The sequence below is a fragment of the Gymnoscopelus microlampas genome (assembly GCF_963454915.1).
Source record: "Gymnoscopelus microlampas genome assembly, chromosome: 22".
Taxonomy (NCBI): domain Eukaryota; kingdom Metazoa; phylum Chordata; class Actinopteri; order Myctophiformes; family Myctophidae; genus Gymnoscopelus; species Gymnoscopelus microlampas.
Window position 1 is genome coordinate 34,024,668 of NC_139959.1, and position 21,378 is coordinate 34,046,045.

Here is a 21,378-nt window from a genome sequence, read left to right on the forward strand (position 1 = left end):
TAGGTAGGGGTGAGTGTTGAATCTGGTCAGATCACAAGCACGCCAATAGCGGCAGTAATTTCTAACTTTCCATTTTTCTCACAAAATGCAATAAATTGGGGTTATGCGATGTACGAGGTATAAGTGACACCCTCATAAATAAGCGAGTTGTGGTCCAGCAAGAGCTCCACTGCTCCAAGCGTTCAAGGCAGTACAGCTCTGCCCTGTACAAGTGCTCACTGGCATGCAGGAAGGAGAAGTACAGACACTTATATCTGGCAGCTTGTTTGTAATTTACCTATACATTTTAGGTAAGAAATAGGCCATGCAGTTACTCAATCTTGATTAATTTCACATCTACGACTCCTAGTTTAAAACGTTGTTATCGATATTCGGTACTTCCATACAATAGTCTGTTTCTATCCATCTCAAGTGGTGTCGATTGTGTATGCCTAGTCCACGCTCACTTCAGAGCATAGTACACTTCTGGATGGCTGCTGGCCTGTCTCGCCACACAGTTCAAATGTTCTCAACATTGATGCTCCACTTTTTTCACACCGCTACTGGTGTGAGCGAGACATTAGGCTAATGCTGCCAAATTTGATGACATTAAGTGAATAACATTTTATAAATAATAACTTAAGACATTTGTTTATTTGTACGATCATTTTTACTCTTGGTACAACACGATAGTGACAGCTGTATATTTAAAGTAGATTGCTTATTTGGATGGATGTGTTTTGGTTCCAGGGTAGAAATTAAGATTTTCAGTTCCCCAAATATATTGCAGAACAAATGCTATCCTTGAATGCATCAAATCTCCCCATCAACAGTCTATTTTATTTAACACATTTTATACATATTTCTGTAAATAACGGAATGTCAGTTCTCATTGTGATCTCATGGTTCATCGTACTGTATGTTTCTTCATCCAGGCCATGCAGTATGAGATCGACCATGGAGCCCCTGTCATCCAATCTGAGGCTGTCGCTGGGGCGACCAGGTTCAGTTCGGGGACAGGAAGAGGAGGGAAATTCTCCTAGAAGCTAGTTTGTATTCGGAATTGGAGTCGTCACTGAGGGGGTGGTGAGGGCACATATTCACCCCACACGTTAACCAAACCTGAACCATTAGTGCACCTAGTATAATGTCACCATACAGTTAAGTGTTCTTAAATGTTTTAAGAATATTAAAATCCTACCCTAAGATCCAGGCTTATGAAAATGTATCAGCATCCATGTTCTGGGTTGGAGCCAATACAAGTTTCCATTAGGGTTTACCTTATATGTATGTGTACCTGTTAGGAACTGTGATTTGGGGTGCAGATGCAGACTTCTAAAAAACGATGCATTCTTATTACCCGATATGATGACCGGATTAATTGTGCATCCCTAATATACATACACTATGATCTCTGGGCTGGTGTTTAACCATAAGTTGTTACTGTCATTTTACTGTCGTTAAGGATGGATTAAAACACTATAGGGACCATGTTTCCCGGACAAACATTATGCACACTGTTTAACTGCATATGAATTATAGTATTTTTCTTCCACAAAGGAGTTTAGTTGGCACCTCCACAGATTGATGTGTGCAATATTTGGATTTCTTTTCATGCAGTTTCTCAGTGAGGAACCTTTCATTGTCTGCCAGACATACCACACATGTAAACCCACTGGGAGGCTGGTAGGGATGTACAAAGACTTAACAGACACAGAGCTACTACAAAACATTAAGACAAGACGAGAAAGACATCAAAAGCACCACACCTGCAGCTGCAGAATGAGGTGCTCCTGATGACTCTGATAAGATGTGTGTGTGTGTGTGTGTGTGTGTGTGTGTGTGTCTCTCTCTCTCTGCGTGCATGCTAGGAACCTGTGCATTGTAATTAGCGTTTAAGATTCAGCATTTCCCGGTAGCATTTTGCGAGGTGCAAGCATTCCTTTGGCTTTGGAGCACACCTCCCCTTCATTTGGTGAGTTGGAGTGGCTCGTTCTCTATGTCCATCACATAAACACACACTATGAAAACCACACGGCTGTGTGTGCGTGCGTGCGTGTGCGCGTGCAAGAGGTAGAGCAAATGAGATGGAAACTAGAAAAAGTGCTCCTCGGAGCACAAGTCTCCGCCAGGTCAGGTAGGTTATCATGGCCTCCTGGTGGCGCTGTAATAGGCCAATGTGAAAAGGATGCCATTTATTCCTAGGCCTTGCACAGCAAACGGACACTGTATGCATGATTTGAGGCATTTTGTTCTAAAAATGTGTTTTGCTAAATTTGACCTGCTGGTGGCGCTATAACAGGCCAATGTTAAAAGGGTGGCATTTGTTCCTCAACATAGTGTGAATGTGCGTTCAAAGTTTCACCGAAATCGGACGCTGCATTCATGATTTGCGGCATTTTGTTCAAAACGGGCCACTCCTGCAAACATTACATGTCAATGTTAGCCAATCAGGATGGCATATGAAAAATCAAACAGATCCGTCTTGATCACATGACTATAGAGATCATGTGTACCGATTTGCGTGAAATTTGGATCAAATATGAAGGCTTAATATCAAAAAATGTGTTTTACATAAGTCTGCCTCCTGGTGGCGCTATAAAAGGCAAATGTGAAAAATGCAGGGCAAAGGTTTGTCCTTGGCCTCTAGAGAGTGTGCATACAAAGTTTTACACTGATCGGTGCAGTTATAGGTAAAAACACAAATCGGCCTGTTACAGCGCCACCATAAGGCTGATTTGAACATTTACAAATGGCATTTCTTCCTCGGCCTAATGGGAATGTGTGTGCAAAATTTCACGGAAATTGCATGCTGTGTTCATGATTTGAGGCATTTTGTTCGAAACACAGTACTCCTGCAAACTTTGAAAGACAATTTTTGCCAATCAGGATGGAATATGAAAAATCTGAAATGAGCCGTTTCTTTTAATGACTATAGAGATACTGTGTACCGATTTGGGGGATTTTTGGCCAAAATTTGTAGGAGTACTGTTCAAAAATGTGTTTTGCACAAATCGGCCTCCTGGTGGCGCTATAAAAGGCCCATGTGAAAAATTTGGAGCAGAGGTTCGGCTTTGGCATCCAGGGACTGTGTATGCACAGTTTCGCTGCGATCAAGCCAACGGTGCCAGAGATTAGCTGTACACAGACAAGACAGAATGACACACACACACACACACACACACACACACACACACACACACACACACACACACACACACACGGACGGACAGGGGGTAAAACATACTCTCTCGCCATGCCTTTCGGCCTGGCGGAGACAATAAATGAGAGTGGGCAGAGAGATGGAGGAAGACTTGGAAGAGGGAATTAAAGGCCTAAAAGAAATGGATATAGAGGGGGGCTGGTCTTAAAGAATGCAATAGACATACAGTAAGGAGAGAGAGAAAGAAATGGAGCCCAAACATAAAGACACAGGGATAGAGAGAGAGAGAGAGAGAGAGAGCAAATAAGAGAAACAAATGAAGAAAATTATAGTGTGAATAAAGAAGTAAGAGAGAGAGTAAGAAAGAGAGCCCTAAAGGAGAGAGATAGACACAGAGAGAGAGAGAGAGAGAGAGAGATGATTAGGGTGAGGTGTCCTGTCTAGACAGTGTGATGACAGAATCCAGAGACTCTGTTTAGTGTTTCTCCCTTCTCTCCCCAGTGCGCGCGCGCACACACACACACACACACACACACACACACACACACACACACACACACACACACACACACACACACACACACACACACACACACACACACACACAGTCACTCAAGCACTCAAAATGTCAAGGTTGAAAGATATGAGCCGGTTGGTGCATTGTGCTTGTCGTCTACCTACTGAACAGTAGCAAGGCCAGTGAAGCTCCTCTTTGAAGATGTCCATTAGCCTCTTGTTTTATCTGTACCCAGTATGACTGAAATGACTCACAACAAACTGACTGACTGAAAATGACACATTTCCCCTCTGGTTTGGTTCTGTGGGACACTACTCACATACTTCCTGGTTCAACGCCAAAACCAATGAGAGAAGGACCAGATAAGGAGGTCATCACCGTGAGGACATTATTCACAAGACCAGAATTTGTGTGAGCGTGTCTGTTCAAGCTTGTGTCTGCATCGTGTGTGTGTGTGTGTGTGTGTGTGTGTGTGTGTGTGTGTGTGTGTGTGTGTGTGTCAGGGTAACAAAATAACAAATACTAGAATTGGAGAAGAAAACATTTTAGCTTTAACTGAAATACAAGTTGATAACTAACTCAAACCGTATTGTGTGTTTACTAAACTAAAACTAAGAGAAAATGTCCTCAGTTTTGAACCGAACCTCCCCGAACAAAACGTTGGCGGTCGGAGACAGTATATACTGGCCTTACGTCTTTGTCAATATTTTTCACGCATAAACAATTCAGCCACTTTTAAGCCCTGTTGTCAAGAATTGTCAAAAATCTTCAAAAATAGTGAAACTAGGCGATCAACAACAGCTACGATATGTCGTGTCAGCTAATTTCACTGTGGGATTTGTGAAGCTCGCTGCTGACTACCGTATGTTACAATAAAAAACTGAAACCAACACTAAAACTAATACGAACTAAACTAAAACTAAGCCTTTTCAAAAGCTATTAACTAACTAGCAAACCCGCTTTAAAAAATAATTAAAAACAAAAAGTTATAACAAAATAAAATGATCTAATGAAAAATGCAAAACTATAATGATCTCCATGTGCGTGTGTGCGTGCGTGCGTGTGTGTTTGAACCAGCTTTGATGTAGGTTATCACTCTGCACTTCCAGTTAAGACAGACCTTGGCAGCAGCAGCAGCAGTAGTGAGAGATATGGACACCCCTGGTTCTTTATCAGCAGGGCCATCACACATCTGAGCACGTGGAGACACAACATATTGGGCTGAAAAGTAGGGAACAGGAGACAGACAGACAGACAGACAGACAGACAGACAGACAGACAGACAAAGATAGAGAGGCACAGAGAGATTGTGATAGGCTTATCTCTTATTCTCCTTCCACATTGCATTAAGAATAAAATTAAATGTGTTCTGTCATCGGATACATACATACAGGATAGGTGGGCACTAGGGACATCTGGGCACCTCAATGTAAAATTGGCTATTTTGTCCAAAATGTAAAAAAAAAAAGAAGAAAAAAAAAGGTCTTGTAATGTAAAGTATACATGATGTGAACATGCCTTCAACTTGTTTATTCGCCAACATGACTGGATATACAGGTTATGTAGCAATAGAAATATTAGACCTTCATTGGCGAATGTTTAAGCATGTTCTAATCATGTATACTTAACTTAAAAACATTTTCCAGATATTTTATTTTTTTACATTTAGGAAAAAATGGCCAAATTAACATCGAGGTGCCCACCTATCCTGTTACCCTGTGATCTACCATTTTGTATTTAGAATAACAAAATTGAGAGCCCCCACACACCTTTCCACATTAACTATTGGCCTCTATAACAAAAACATAGAGAAATATAATACATTGTGATGATAATAATTATATTTGTATACAGCGCTTTTCAAGTATAAATTTCACAGGGCACCTATGACACTATACTGTAGGTAAAGTCTTATTTACCCTCTACTTATTCAATGCACAGTAGGCTATATAATTGTATTTAATTATATGGACAACACGTCGCCATGTTTACAAGTGAGGTCATCCCTTTAAACCCCTCCAAAGCTGTGTTCTAAACTTCACGTCCTGTCTGCTTGCTGTTTTCCAGTGGTGTAAAGTAGCTTAGTACATTTACTTAAGTAGTGTACTTAAGTACAATTTTGAGGTATTTTTTTTTACTTTAGTGGAGTATTTCCAATTTTCAATACGTTTACTTCTACTCCACTACATCTCAGAGGCAAATATTGTACTTTTACTCCACTACAATTATTGGAAGACTTCAGTTACTAGTTACTTTTTAATTACGCTTACCACTTAAACTCTCTATATATTTTGGCTATTTGAAAATAGCCAATCCACAAGCTCACAGCGCTTTGCATGGCAGCGCATTGTGAGCTTGTAGATCAGCTATTTTCAAAAGATTTTAATACATTTTGAACTTGTGAAACGGGACACTCTGCACAATGACTACTTTTACTTTTGGTACTTTCAATATATTTTTTATACCAATACTTTTGTACTTTTACTCAGTAAAATTGAATTCTGGACTTTTACCTGTAACAGAGTGTTTCTACATTGCATTATTGATACTTTTACTTGAGTAAAACATTTGAGTACTTTTTCCACCACTGTTAAAAAAGCTGTGTTCTAAACTCCACGTCCTGTCTGCTTGCTGTTTTCCATTCCATCGTCAGGGGTCGTGCGTCAGCTGAAGAAGCACACTGACCATTAACGCACCGCAACAGTGGCTTCCCCCAAACAGGAACCCCCTCGTGCGTTTATTTTATTCCAAGTGTGTGTGTGCAGACTGAGACGAGGTTTATTATTTTATTGCACCGTTCCGCAGCCATTCTATAAACTATAACAAGTCGAGATTATACATTGATTGAGTGATTGTTATAGAGGTCTGTGTGTTAATAAAGAGACCTAGAGATTCCCTTAACGGCGAAGTTTGTATAAATGAACACATGCATTTCGGCTCTTGAACACAGTTCACTGAACAAAAACATATAATCATATGACATTCACCTTCTGATGGAATTGTCCTTACCAGTGGTGGTGGAAAAAGCAAAAAAGTGTTTTACTTAAGTAAAAGTATCAATACTGTAATGTAGAAATACTCTGTTACAAGTAAAAGTCCGGAATTCAAAATGTATTTGAGTAAAAGTATAAAAGTATTGGTATCAAAATGTACTTAAAGTACTCATTATGCAGAATGTCTCATTTCACAAGTTTTCAAATGTAAAAGATATTTTGCATTGTGAGCTTGTAGATCAGCTATTTTCAAATGGCCGAAATGGGCTGGAGTGGGTAATGTATGTAGGCCTACTACAAAGTAACTAGAAACTAAAGATTTCAAATAGTTGTAGTGCAGTAAAAAGTACAATATTTGCTTCTGAGATGTAATGGAGTAAAAGCACTGCAAATTGTAAATACTCCAGTTAAGGAAAAATAACTTAAAATAAATTGTACTTACAGTACTTGAGTAAATACTAAGTACTTAATTACTTTACACCACTGCATATGACATTCACCTTCTGATGGAGTTGTCCTTATACTCCTTATAGCTCAGAGCTCCACCTCTGTCCTCTATGTGCGCAATACGCACTCACTCACTCACTCACACACACTGACTGACTGACTGACTGGGCGGTTTCACCAACTACCTGCTAATGCCCGTTATTTAGACACACACACACGCAGTGCGCAGGAGGACGTGCACGGCCGGGGAAACTGCAACTGGAAAAGACTCACCTTTTTCTCTGCAGGGTTTGGAAAAGGAAAAATGATATATTTCGGAAAGCAAATATATCCACTAAAGTAAAATGGCTTCTTTCAGGAGAGTTGTTATTCTTTTACGGGTGAACTTGGCTTCATGAGACTTTTTGACTGGGGTCTAATTTAGACTTTGCTTGGATGAGAAGCTTTCAGAATAAGTTTTACATGGTGCCAGTCGAAGCAGCAGCAGGACAGTGCGCTTATACGGAGTCAGAATGAGAGCGGTGCCAACGCTATTCTACGCATTTTGTAATGGGAAGTATTTGAAATGGCTTTATACTTTTTTAATTGCATTTTAAACTACGGCTGTGATAGGTATTTGCGCACCTGAATATAATTTTGTGGTTTGCTTTAATTTTTTTTATTTCAACAAACTATTAAAAAAAAAAATTGTATTATTCTTTTAACACGTTTTCCTTTTTTAAATTATTTGTTATTCTATTTTTCTATTGGAGCAAAATCTGCCATTTCAAATTGGATAGCGGACCGAAAAGGGACAGTTGGGAGTGGGAGAGACACTTGGGAACACACCATGACAAGAAGCTGCTGGCTTGTCGCCTTCGTTGGATTGTGGTGGAGCGCTTATTGCACGTTCCTCGTCGCAGGTAGCAATTATTTATTCGATGGAAACAACAACGACGTCGTCGTCGCCGCGCATCACCCGAGCTTCATCCAGCACCGGCGGCTGCGGACGCACGAGAAGCGCGAGATGCAGAAGGAGATCCTGTCCATCCTCGGGCTGCCGCACAGACCCCGACCTCACCATCTGTCCAATGGAAAGTACAACTCCGCGCCGCTGTTCATGTTGGATCTGTACAACACCATATCGAACGAGGAGAAGAACGAGGTGGACGGCCTTTTATTGGACCAGTATCACCAGTCTGTGCTGACGACGACGACCCAGGGTCCTCCTCTGGCGACGTATCAGGAGAATGCCTTCCTGAACGACGCTGACATGGTGATGAGCTTCGTCAATTTGGGTAAGAAAGCCAGTCAAACTAACTGAACAAAACAGCCGAAGAGTGGTGTTTTAAAAGGAACATTTAGACGTTTTATACACGTGATTGGTGCACCATTCAAATCGACCAGTTTGAACGAAGCATCATTAATATGTGGTGCGTCACGCCGAGGAGAGAACAGGTGTTCTGCAGCGATTCATTTAGCGCACCATATTATGGTGATGATGAGCTTCGGCAATAGGCTCTATTCACAGCAGCCATATTATGAAGACATTCACAGGTGTTACCAATGATACTAATGAAGGCTCTGTTCCATTCTGGTCAAACAGAGTCAGGGTGCTGATATTGTGCATGTTGGCTCACTGGAAACACTCTGTTACACCAGTGGGTCTACAGTTGGGGTCCAGGGACCCTCATGGGCTTCCAAATGGCCCCTTACAGGTGTGTAACTCTGAGAGTGTACAAATGGAACCAAATGGACCCGTAAGGGTCACTCTCAGAGTTATGGGGGTCGTGGAAACCACTGTGCTACACTAAATGGAACAGAGCCTTCATTAGTATCATTGGTAACACCTGTGAAGGAAGTGATAATATCTGCTGTGCATAGAGCCTATTTGGGTAAGAGGAAGCTGCAGTCAAACTTTATATAGCGAACTAAACGAAACAAAACAGCCAATAATGGTGTTTTAACATTGTAGATGTTTCATACACGAGATTGATGGCAGTTTGACATGAAGCATTACTAATACGTAGTGCGTCACATCGCCGAGGAGTGAACAGGTGTTCCGCATCAGCGGTTAATTACGCGCAGTGGAGAGGGGCCACTTAATTTACGCGTCATTTATAGTTGCGTGCCGCCGGTGTCGTGCCCAGGAAACAGCAGATATACAAGCTGAGCGAAGTGAGCTTGTTGTATATCTGCTATTTACTGCATGCAACACCAGCCTGCAACCAAGTATAAATGAGACTTTACGCGCACCACGGCCCCACGTACTAAAAGTCGCCCTAAAATCGCTCTAAAAACTACTCTTATGCACTTTTGTTTGTTTGTTATTTATTTTGAGATGTGATTATATATATATATATATATATATATATATATATATATATATATATATATATATATATATATATATATATATATATATATATATATATATATATATTTATATATATATGTATAGCTGACGAATAAACTTATTGTTGCATTTGGTTGGTTTTTGTCGTGATAGATGGGGCCCCCCTTCGGCTCATTTCTCTGTTGGAAATGCATGTGGTCAGAGTGTTGTTGTGCAATCTCCTCCATGATTTATGTGTCGGGTAAAGAAGGAGGGAAATGGACCTCGTATCCTCACCGAACTATCAACAACCACCCCCAAACCACCACCGCTGGTATTTGTATATAAAAGGCTATTCCTGGCGCTGACCCTCCGGGGGCCATCCATACGGAGTTGCGGTTTCGTGCGTAAATTGCGTCGCATTGTTTGTGTTGCCCTCGCTCGATTTTCCCTAATTAGAACCGATGACGATAAAGAGAGACACTTTAATCATAACGGGTTTGGAAACATAAAAGCCTCCGGCCCCCCTCCTTCCATTAGCAGCTCCACTTGTTTACAGAGAGACTCTAAACAGAGTGCGTGAAGATAAACAGGCCCTGCCAGAGCCAGGCGCGTTGGACAAGGCGGCTTAAAGCTTAGATGGATCGTCATTCTTTCTTGGGAATTCAAGGGACATTGTCATTATCCGGCCATGGGAAAGTATCATTGAATAGGAATGCATTCTAAAGCTGTCTATTTAAACCTTTCTCGAACTGTTAGATCCCATAGTTAGATATATGTAGAAAAGGAGGGGGTCAAGAATTTGGGGTCCTTGGAAAAATTATAGGCTACTGAGCCATCACAGTGTAGGTTTATTGATGGCAATAAATATGAATTGAATAAAATATGGATTGCCACATTCTGACTCTTTCCTCCATAAATCCCAGCTTAATAGGCATAGCCTGCAATAATACCACAATTTTTTTTTTGGACAGAATTTGCCATGATGTTGTTATAAACTTAAAGCAAATGCCTCTGTACTTATTGGTGCTCCGAGTAGTCCTGTTGCAACACGCGATGATGAAAACCAGATAGTGGGACAGAAGGGGGCCGCCGTTTTGTTCTCAAATAACCAAAAGTCTCTGCTGGCTTCTGTGTGTGGGAGTGTTACGGTGGTGGTGGTGGTGTTTGTATATCTGTGGCTTTTTTTGTGCAATTCCTCTGCTCGTTTTCAGTCCGCATTCACAGTCCCGCTGCTTTGTTGCACATCTGGCCGTCCACTTTGATTAATCACGTCCTGTGCATCTTCTGACGATTCCCTCAGATTTCTCTGGTGTCCAGGGGATTAGGTTGCCATCTCCTCCAGTCGTACACAGAGTCCTAACTGGCCTGGAGGAGGGACGGCTTCCTCCCCAAATGTGATTGTAATTAATGTCGGACAGGCCAAGGCTCCCCATCTGCTTTGCAAATAAGGCCCTGCACGACTACCGTGTGTCATCGCCATCCGATTAGTTTTTAATGCGTCTCTCTCTCTCTCTCTCTGCCCTCTCTCCCTCTCCCCATCTCTCTCCCCCCACTCCCCCTGTCTGTCTGTCTCTCTCACTCTTTCTCTCTCTTGGAGTGGTTTGCGTTGAGTGACTTAGAAAGCTGTAGAAGAAAAGTCCAACAATACTTCTGGGTGGTCCTTGTTTCAAAAACGACTTCTAAAATCTGGATATCACGTGTGGCCAAAACATGAAGCAACAAATTAAAACCGAGACAAATGTAACCAGGAACAAATGAAAGATCCCAAACAATCTGAAAAGTTTTGAAACATTTGGGGCAGGTTTCACTGGCATGTATTAAGCCAAGGCCATACTCACTCATTAGACATTTCACTGAAAGGTTCTTGTTAGCACAGTACCAGACTGAATACATTTCTGTGTGAACCAACCCGCTGGGAAGGGAAAGGAGATGACAGTAGTTCTGCTTTCACCGAAGTGTAGCTTGTTCACATCAGATTCTAACCCAGATTCTACCTATTTACACTATAAAGACATCTCTCATCACCTCCATGTAAAGAAGTATGATTTCAAATAGCCGCAGACCGACCCGTAGCCATGGAAGACGTTGGCTATGATTTAGGCTCATGGGTCTGTGCTGATGTCTTTCACAGCCAGCTACTGCAGCAGTGCAGATAGAGTGCTCATTTTCAGAGATGATTCTCTTGGGAGGAGAGAGAGAGAGAGAGAGAGAGAGAGAGAGAGAGAGAGAGAGAGAGAGAGAGAGAGAGAGAGAGAGAGAGAGAGAGAGAGAGAGAGAGGGGGATAGATTTAAGAGCCCCAGCGCAACATCCAGTTTCAAGTGCGCTTATAGTGTGAATCAGATGCCTCCCTCTCCCATCTCTTGCCAGCATGATTCATGTGGACCTCTTGTTCAGTCACTCTCTCTTCCATAGCTTTCATCACTGGTCCAGAATGACCCATTGACTCATCGGGAAAAGAGAAGCGAGCAAGTGGTGGAAAAACATCACATTCACGGGGTGACCAGAAGCATATTTTTCCTAGCTACCTTTTTCATCTTCATTCCTAAAATAGCGCGTTCATCACTCTTTGCCTTTGAGGACGTTTTCCACTGAGGTCTGACTGAGGTGACACTGTGCTCTGCATGACTCATGCTGTGTGACAGACTGCAGGTCCCGACTTGTCCTATTGCATTGCCAGTTGCTCCTAAAGCTACCGTAGCAGTCAATTAACTAAAGCGCACACACACACACACACACACACACACACACACACACACACACACACACACACACACACACACACACACACACACACACACACACACACACGTAACCACTTAATTCCTATTTTATACTTTGGTTATTTGAAAATAGCCAATCAACAAACTCACAACACGTCAAGATGCAATGTGTTGTGCTTGTAGATCTGCTATTTTCAATTTCTTTTGAAAATGTTTGGAACTTTTGGAAATTCTTTGGAAAATGTTCTGCCCCAAACAGGGCAGAACACCCCCCCCCCCCCCCCCCCACACACACACACACACACACACACACACACACACACACACACACACACACACACACACACACACACACACACACACACACACACACACACACACAACCCCCCCCCTTCCATGATTTAGTTGGTTACATTGTTTGAAAATAGACTTTTTAATTCAGATTTTAATTGGAATTCTACAGTAGTTAAGCGTCTTAATCAGCTACATCAGCTGATCTTAATGTGCAAAACAAAAACAAAACGAAACAACAACCTCAAGGCCAGACCAGTATTGGAAAGCTTTTCATTTGCTATTCCTATCAGGTTTGGTTACTGTGGTGAAGTTATTACTATCTGGCAGCCGTGTCTCAAGGATGCACAGAAATGGCTTTGGTTTCATGGTTCACTGAACGAGAACTCCAAATGTTGTTCCTGTGTCGCCCATGTTTAAATGTGATGGGGCTTGCTTTCGCCCTGCCTCTCCCATGCCTAGACAGACAGACAGACTGACTGACAGACAGACTGACTGACTGACAGAGCGACAGGTGAGGGGGCCTTCCTTAAGCTTGGCTTGGCAGTGGATGCCGCCATCTCTTGTTTACACTCCCATCCATGTGTGTTTGTGTGCTGGGTGGTTGGAGAGGGAAGGTCCCATAATAATCCAGGAAAATCCGTCCTTGGCTTTTAGGGTCGGTCTTGTTCTAACTTTGCCTGTGGTTTCAAATACCCTCCTCTGTTCTGTGGTTTTCATGATTCACAGGTGAACCTGTCCCCACCCTCCTGCCGTATTAGCTGACCTGCTTAGAATAGCAGGATATTTCCAAAAGCAAAAAAGCCCTCGATTTCTCTCTTCTTGCAAGCAATGGGCCCATTGAAGCTAGATGATTCTATATACTGTATATGGTTATTTAAATGCAAGTTCAATAATATTGTCTGAAATAGCTAGTATATGTCTGCCAACATGTCTACTCTCATCCTTCCTTTTCTACCTCCTCCTCCTCTCATCCCATTTTCTGCACACTTCATTGCATTGCTATAGCTGAGCTGTCACTTAGCCCTCTTACCCAAGTCAACAGCTATCCACATCAGGCCCAACTATCCTCCCACACTAAAGGCCAATAAGCCATAAATCAAAAAGAAGGGGGGTTTCAGTAGATTAGCTGGGTCTAGACAACCTCTGGCTTATCCTGAAATGCAGCGCCCTTATTAAGCGGCTGTTTTCCCTGTCTTATGATGCCCGCTGCATTTCTGAGCTCCCTAAGCTCAGGTAAGCCACTTCTTTTGCACCGAAACATGTCCCAAAGCCCTATCATGATCAAATAATTAGTTGGGCGCGATCAAAGAGTTAATTGTTGGATGCATGTGTGTGCGGTGGGGGCTTTGGAAAAGTCTTGCTAAACCATCATGAAATGCTTCCTGCAGAGAACCTTAAAATAAAACAATAGCACACATCACTCCACCCCAACTTAGCAAGTACAGTAAACAGTATTAGGAGGAAATGGAGCAAGGAATTCAAGATATGCTGCAATGGAATAAATCTTTTCTGAGACGTAAACTTGGCAGTTGGTACCTGTTAGCAATGGTGGGAAGAACTACATTTAACAAACTATAAACTATGTTTGTTTTCATGTGTTTAAAGCATCAAAAATGCCACTGCCGCCATACTGTAAGTTCCCTTGAACTCTGAATGTAGTACAGGAACGGCCCAAGATATACAAATGATTCCGCTTATTGAGTTACAGCATTTATAAGTGCTTCCCTTTTCTCCTGTTTGGATTGTATTGGTTGTCAAGCTCTTTGGCCAAACACTCTGCTGCCTCAAAGAAACAAACATGGTTAATGGAGGAAACATCTCTGTTTCACAGCATTATGACTTTTCCAGTTGTGCAGTATTTCTGTCAAAAGCACACAAGGTGTTAGAGAACAACTCCATTGTCAATGTGATTCGAGTTTATTTTCAGAGGTCTTATATTGATGTGCGTGGATATAAGTGTGTTTGTTTATGTATGTATGTATGTGTGTTTGTGTTTGTGTGTGTGTGTGTGTGTGCATGTCTTTGTTTGTGTTACTTTATTGTCCACAGCAAGCGAGAGAATTGCCTCCAAAAGCTGTTTAGGTGTGTACATAGCCAGGGATGAAGGCATGCGTGCACTGCACACCTACACACCTACACACACACACACACACACACACACACACACACACACACACACACACACACACACACACACACACACACACACACACACACACACACACACACACACACACACACACACACACACACACACACACACACACACCTCTCACGGTTGACCCTGAGGCCGGGAGATAGCCGTTGTTAAGAGAGCATTCCATTTTCTGTCACACAACCTGCTCTTACACCCCCCCCCCCCCCAACTGATGATATCAGTCCTTTGCACGAAATAACTCTCCAACCTGACAAGATAGCTGCCACGATTGGCTACGTAAGAGGATTATCTAACGCCCCTGTTGTGTTTTTCCTTGTAATTTCCTTTCTCTCACTCCTTCCGTCCTTCCTTTACTCCTTCCTTTCTTCCTTCCTGATTCCCTCCCTAGGGCCTCGTCCCTTCCCTGGACGTAAGTCCCAGCTCTATCCAGCTGGTGTAAATAGCTGCAGTGTCGGGACGGAGGAGTGAGAGAGGAGATAAGAACGTGAGACACGGCACACTCCCGAAACGTTAACGATCTGCGGAGTGGAGCTGATAACCCAGACGGAACATCTGATTACAGCCCGCTGCCCCCATTTATCACCTGCTGTGCAGGCGTGCAGGAATTTGCTCTGTTTGCTCTGCTACGCCTCGAGGACTACGGGACAGGACAAAACCTTTAAGCACTTGAACCCCAGCGCCCCTATGTTGGGCTGAGCATTCAGTGAAAATAGCAGTTCTATAAGCTCACAATGGTGTTGCGACACCTTTTGAGCTTTTAGATCGGCTATTTTCGCAGAAGATATTTAGTTTAGACCCAAAACAGGAGGGGGCCTAGTCTACAGCCCTGTGGGACTCCGGTCAACTAAATATATTGTGGTTTAATTAGGCCACGTTTACACGGTAACGATCAGAACAGTACCTTTATTTATTCTGCGTTTACTCAGAACGCAGCAGTGATTGAAAACGCTGTAGTGTGCATGCCAGGTGGCTAGGTGGAGGTGTTACGCGCTGCCAGACAGACCAGTCACGCAAGCGTAGAACCATCACTTCTACTTCCTATCACAGCTGTTTGTTTACACCAATGTAATAGCATAGGCGGCGTAAGCCCACGTCCGCCATGACGTCACACGTTTTGCGGTTTCTTCCGTTTTGCGCGTTTACATGGAGACGCAAGGCGGAGCGTTTTCAAAGATTTCCACTCTGGAAGGCGGTTTCACTTTTTTGCGTTTTCTCTATAGACCGTTGTCATCTAAACAGGGCCTTAGTTAAGTTAAGTCTACTCTCCTCCACTCTCTTTCTCTTCATCTCTCGCCTCTCTATTATTCTTTTTAACGTGACTCCTCTGCATTTGTACGTCTTTCACTGAGTTTTGTACATGTTTGTCATGGTTGCTTTTTCTCTCGGTCTCTCTCTCTTCTACTTCTGTCTTCTTCTGTACGGAACAGTGCTGCTGGGACTGTGTTGCAATCGCAGAGCTTAGCTTAGTCTTTTGCAATGCTGCTAGGTGGTGGTATTAGCCTTGCACGTTAACTTACTGCTAGAATGCCAGATTGAACCTGTTGCACCTGGGCAAGAATTACTTGATGTGATTTGAAACGGGAGTAAACTAACACTGTACACATTTGAAGACAGTGTCAGTGTCGGACTAGGGGGTTAAATGTGTGTGAGTGTTTACATGTCCTGGTTAGTGCTCTCTCACTAATAGTGCTTGCTGTTCATTGTAAACCTGTCAACCTTTGTCTTGCATTTGTCAGTCCTGGAGGAGGCCTTGTACTGGGCGCTGGAGAACAAACAAGAGTTGGACAGAAGCATCCAGAGAGTTATAAAGTACAATAGTGTTTAAGTGAGTGAGGAGGTGTGTGTGTGTGTGTGTGTGTGTGTGTGTGTGTGTGTGTGTGTGTGTGTGTGTGTGTGTGTGTGTGTGTGTGTGTGTGTGTGTGTGTGTGTGTGTGTGTGTGTGTGTGTGTGTGCGTGCGTGCGTGCGTGCGTGCGTGCGTGCGTGCGTGCGTGCGTGCGTGCGTGCGTGCGTGCGTGCGTGCGCGCGCGCGCGCGCGCGCGCGCGCGTGCGTGTGTGGGGGTGTGTGTTTACTTCTGAAGGCCAAATGTCTCCACAAGTGTGTGCACGTGCGTGTGCTGCGGGAATACTTGGGCATATGTAAATCGTTATGCAGCTCATTCTATTGTGTGTTCATTCGCGTGCACGCACACACACACACACACACACACACACACACACACACACACACACACACACACACACACACACACACACACACACACACACACACACACACACACAGCAAGACAAGGGGAGTTTATTTCTAATCTATAGAACATTTCAACAACAAGGCAGTTCAAAGTGCTTTACAAAACATTAGATTTAAATTGAATTTGAAATAAGATGAAATTAAAATAAAATATACAAATAAGAGTATAAAATGACAAGAATAAGAAAACTCAGAGGCAGCGGCAAACAGAAAGGCCTTTGCTTTGATTTAAAAGTACTGAGAGTTGTAGCAGACCTGCAGTTTTTCTGGGAGTGTGTGCCACATGTGGAGCATAGACTGAACACTGTTTCTCCACCTTTTAGCTCTGATTCTGGGGACAGAAAGCAGACCTGTCCTGGATGACTTGAGAGGTCTGGATGGTTCATGATGTATCACAAGATCAGACATTTATTTTGGCTCTTAACCATTCAATGCTTTATAAATCTGCAGTAGTATTTTGAAATCAATTCTTTGACAGAAACGGAGCCAGCGTAAACATCTGATATGGGATATGATCCACTTCCTTGGTATTGGTAAGGACTCGAGCAGCAGCGTTCCGAATCAGCTGCAGCTGTCTTATCGATTCTTGTAGGGAGACAAGACACTGTCTTTAATCTTTGATATATTCTAATGGTGATAGTATAGGCTGACTTAGTAATACTATGTGGCTGTTGAAGTTCAGGTCTGACAAAGCCTGATGCGAGATTGACCGTTCTGTTCTTACCTTTTGTGTTGTAATTATTCAATTGAATCTGAATTATTACCAATTTCCTCCTGACATTGTCAAACCAACCCATATCAGATCTGAGAGTTAACACTGCGGGCTCCTCAGTCAGCAGATATTCATTTAGTACTGTCACATACAATGACTTTTACATGATCTAACAATGAATGCCTTGACTTGTGAGTACCAATGAGCCACTTCAGGACCTGCATGTTCCCAGCGTACCCAGTTAACCCCAATCATTACCATGGTTTGCTCTGTCAGAAGAGCTACTGTAACTGCACTTGTGTTAATGGAGATGACAGCAGTGGACAGGAATGGCATAAATGTCACGGCAAGCATTCTTCTGTCAAGCCACCGGGACGGCCCCAGGATTTATCTCTGGCCAATAAAAAGAATGGGTTGGGGGGAATGGGGACACACACCCAGATGTGGAGGGGGTGGGGTGGGGGGGAATGGGGACACACACCCAGATGTGGAGGGAGGGGAGACAGCAGCAGGCCAGCACTGATTTAGGGTCCTAGGAAGGTCATAGGAAGGCTGTGTGTATGCACTCGTATGTGTGTGAGAGTGTACATATACTAATGGCCGGCATGTACATTCATGTGTGTATGGACGCTTTATGCATGCGTGCATTGCAGTAAACGTGGAAACACAACATTTGTCAATCGAGGTTCTCATCTGGTTGTCCAAACTGTCTTTTGACACTGTGTCACAGGGGAAAGTTGCAACGCCCCGCAGCGCCTCTCCTGTGTTTCTAGGCTCGGTCTGCCCTCCAAAGAGGACGTGCCTGAAACAACAACCGCGAGAATAAGGCCCCCTGCGTGCTCCGGCGATCCTGACACTCCCTAGCAAGAAGCCTCCCTTTAAACTAGGCTGCCACTGACAAATTTATGAGCCCTTGGCTGACCCGAGGGCTGACTTTCCAAACATGATACTAACAGGAAAACAGTTGGAGATGAGAGGGAGAGATCAGGAAAAGATCATGCAGAGAGAGGGAGAAGGGAGAGACGTGATGGGATCATACTTAAGGCCTACAAAGAGAGACATCATCCGATGAAAGAAAGCGAGAAGCACAGGGAGTGCAGATGGCACATAGCAGATAACATTCAGAGAGAGAGAGAGAAGAACGTCTGATTTCCACCAGAGTTGAGCTCAGGAGTGCTCGTTTTGACTCGCTCAATGTCCTTTGTATGTGCAAATGCATGACTTTTTAACCACTTAAACCCTCTAGTCTTATTAAAACCGACCTGAGTTACAAGTGTACTTGTACAGTATTGCTTTTTTCTGTCTACACCAAATCTCTTCGCCAAAATGTGTCGCAACGTGTTTGTCGATTTTTGGCGATTTTTGGCGAATGTTCCTGGGGTTCAAGTTGTTAAATCACTTGACAACAACGCAGCGAGCCTGCCCGTGCCGTCCAAGAAAGCAAGCCGTGGTGGTGGATTGAATAGGTTATCGGGTGAACCAAAACGAGCACCACCACCGGTGTCCCTCCATGTGTCTCAACGAGTGGGAGCTGGGTTTTGAGCTCAACTCCAGTGGAAATCACTTACAGTACATGCTGTTAGGAGTCATAATGGTATAATGTTAAAATGGTTGTGTTTAGGTATTAGCGTAGAGATGGTTGCATTGAGTTGCAGTGAGAATGCGTGACCTCAAAACCCCAGATTCAGAGAGTGTACAGTAGATACTGTGTACCGAGCCACAACCTAAAGGAACACAATTGAAATACTGTAAGCTCTCAAGCTTTGTTGTGTTCTATGTGCAAATATATGTTCATGTATGTGCTTCAATCAAAATATATGCATTCACCAGTGCAATCTGGGTAAAGACATCCCCTAAATATTATACATGGAAATACTTTAGATTTAGAAATAGATGTAGAAAGTGAAGGTAGAAAAAAGGGTTGAAAAGACTGAGGTGATGGCTGATGATGTGATAGCTAACAGACATCTTATCACTTAGATGTTTTTGAGTAAACCTGCCTGGCACCTCAGTCCTGACTGATGAGTATGCTCTCTGTCTGTCTGTCTGTCTGTCTGTCTGTCTGTCTGTCTGTCTGTCTTGCTCTTGCTCTATGGATACTGTAAAATGTCTGTTTACTTGAATTGTGGGTGTTCAGATGCGTGATACATAAACACTCTCGATTGGGGATTGGTCATATTTGGAATAGAAGGTTGTGTTTATATGTAAATATATACATCTATACTGTACTATACACAGAGTCACTCACACACAATGTTTCTCTCATTCTTTCTCACAGACTCAAATGTTTAGAGGCATAATTTATCTCGCTCTCCCTCCTGCCCTCTCTCTCCATCTAAGTTTACTTGTCCTTTGTATTGTTCACACTCGCTTGATTTATGTGAACTTGTAGATCGGCTATTTTCACAGCGCGACATCATCGTATAAATCATGCTTCAGAATCTGTCCCAGTATACTGTGAGGAATGTAACCGTCAATGCTTGTCTCCTAATGACTGGAATAATAGTTTCTCACGTCTATTCCTCTTTTTTCATTTTTTCTTCACTTTCTTTCACCTTTCTATTCGTTCTTTCTCCCCCTGTATTTGCACTCTGTCACACCTTCTCCCTGTGTTCTGTTCTCTCTATCACTCTCCCCTCCATGTGCTGGTGAACAGACATTAATAGAGAGGGTGTTTCTGTGCAGGGACAGGGAGTGCAGTGGACCTGACGGACTTGCATAGCGGACATACGATTTAGTATCGCCACTTGAAAGTGTTTACAGTATATGAGAACCTTTTCACTCATCTCACAGCGTGCATGTTGATGGCCAAAAACATTTGGGGTCGGGGATTTGTGTAGAGATGAGGTTGATTGTTTTAACCAGCGTTACATCTGATAAAAACTGGTTTATGTATTTAAAAAGTAATGCATTTTATTTGTGAAACCTTTTACATAGCATAGTGTACTGTACACTATGTGATGAAATGTAAAAAGAAATGTAAAAGTAAAAACAAACAGCTCTGTTTGTGCTTGAACTTCTGACAGAGTGACCCATGCTACATGTGTGGTCGCAACTAAAAACAGAAACAAACACATTATAAGAAGAGTGATTTTAGTGTGTTTCCCCATTATTGATTCTATACAGTATTTCACCTACTTCACAGGAATAGGTTATCAGGTGCAGAACATCTCTCCCTCTCGTGTTGGTTTATTATATGTGGTCTCTCGGATTGGTTCCCACTTATCCCATTCACCCTTCAAATGAAAGAACGAGGCAGGTGCTTTTCTACTCCTCATGTACCTTTACCATAGGTTTCAGATGGACCTCTTTATTGTAGGCCAATCTAATCATGTGGATCTAAAGTACTCTATGGTATAAAAGTATAAAACACATTTGAAAAAAAGAAAACACAGACGATGTCTGGTTCATCGCTTGCGAAGATCATAGGAGGAGTTTAGCGTTTGTGGTCCTTTTGCCTTGTTTTGAGGCAGGCACGTTGACGTCCATATAAGCCAATCCTTGACCGACAGATTTTTTTGCCAACTGGTGCACTGGTGAACTCCTGGCCTGATGGGTCTGTGGTAGAGGTCTGGGTGGGCTGGTGTATCACCCTTTTGACGAGCACGTTTGTGCATCTGCTTGATGTTGCTGAGCTTCACGGCAACATCAAGCAGATCTCATGTGGATCTCAGGATCCACATGAGAACAGCTTGGCTCCAATGTTGATCTCGGACTTCACGTGGCCAGCTGTGATATCAGTCATCCATGACATATCACATTGATGTTTGACTCCAAATTCGGGCAAGGTTTCAGCCCGATTAGAGCCCCTTTGAATTCCATTATGAA

General features: G+C 43.0%; 3 protein-coding genes across 3 annotated transcripts in view; 2 read left to right on the top strand and 1 right to left on the bottom strand.

Moving 5' to 3' along the window:
* Window positions 1-1,022, top strand: part of LOC311038606 (enoyl-CoA hydratase EchA19) — a gene marked incomplete at both ends in the record, with an annotated part of 32,709 nt that extends 31,687 nt beyond the window's left edge. The window contains one exon of the mRNA XM_084048178.1: window positions 915-1,022. Within this exon, the coding sequence (XP_083904304.1) occupies window positions 915-1,022 (108 nt within the window). The remainder of the gene's footprint in view (window positions 1-914) is intronic.
* LOC311038477 (serine/threonine-protein kinase RIO3-like) overlaps window positions 1-21,378 on the bottom strand; it is a 354,170-nt gene that overhangs the window by 119,094 nt on the left and 213,698 nt on the right. The gene's annotated exons all lie outside the window — the stretch shown is intronic.
* Window positions 7,265-21,378, top strand: part of bmp6 (bone morphogenetic protein 6) — a 79,365-nt gene continuing 65,251 nt past the window's right edge. Inside the window, exon 1 of the mRNA XM_084048642.1 lies at window positions 7,265-8,376. Within this exon, the coding sequence (XP_083904768.1) occupies window positions 7,929-8,376 (448 nt within the window). The 5' untranslated portion in view covers window positions 7,265-7,928. The remainder of the gene's footprint in view (window positions 8,377-21,378) is intronic.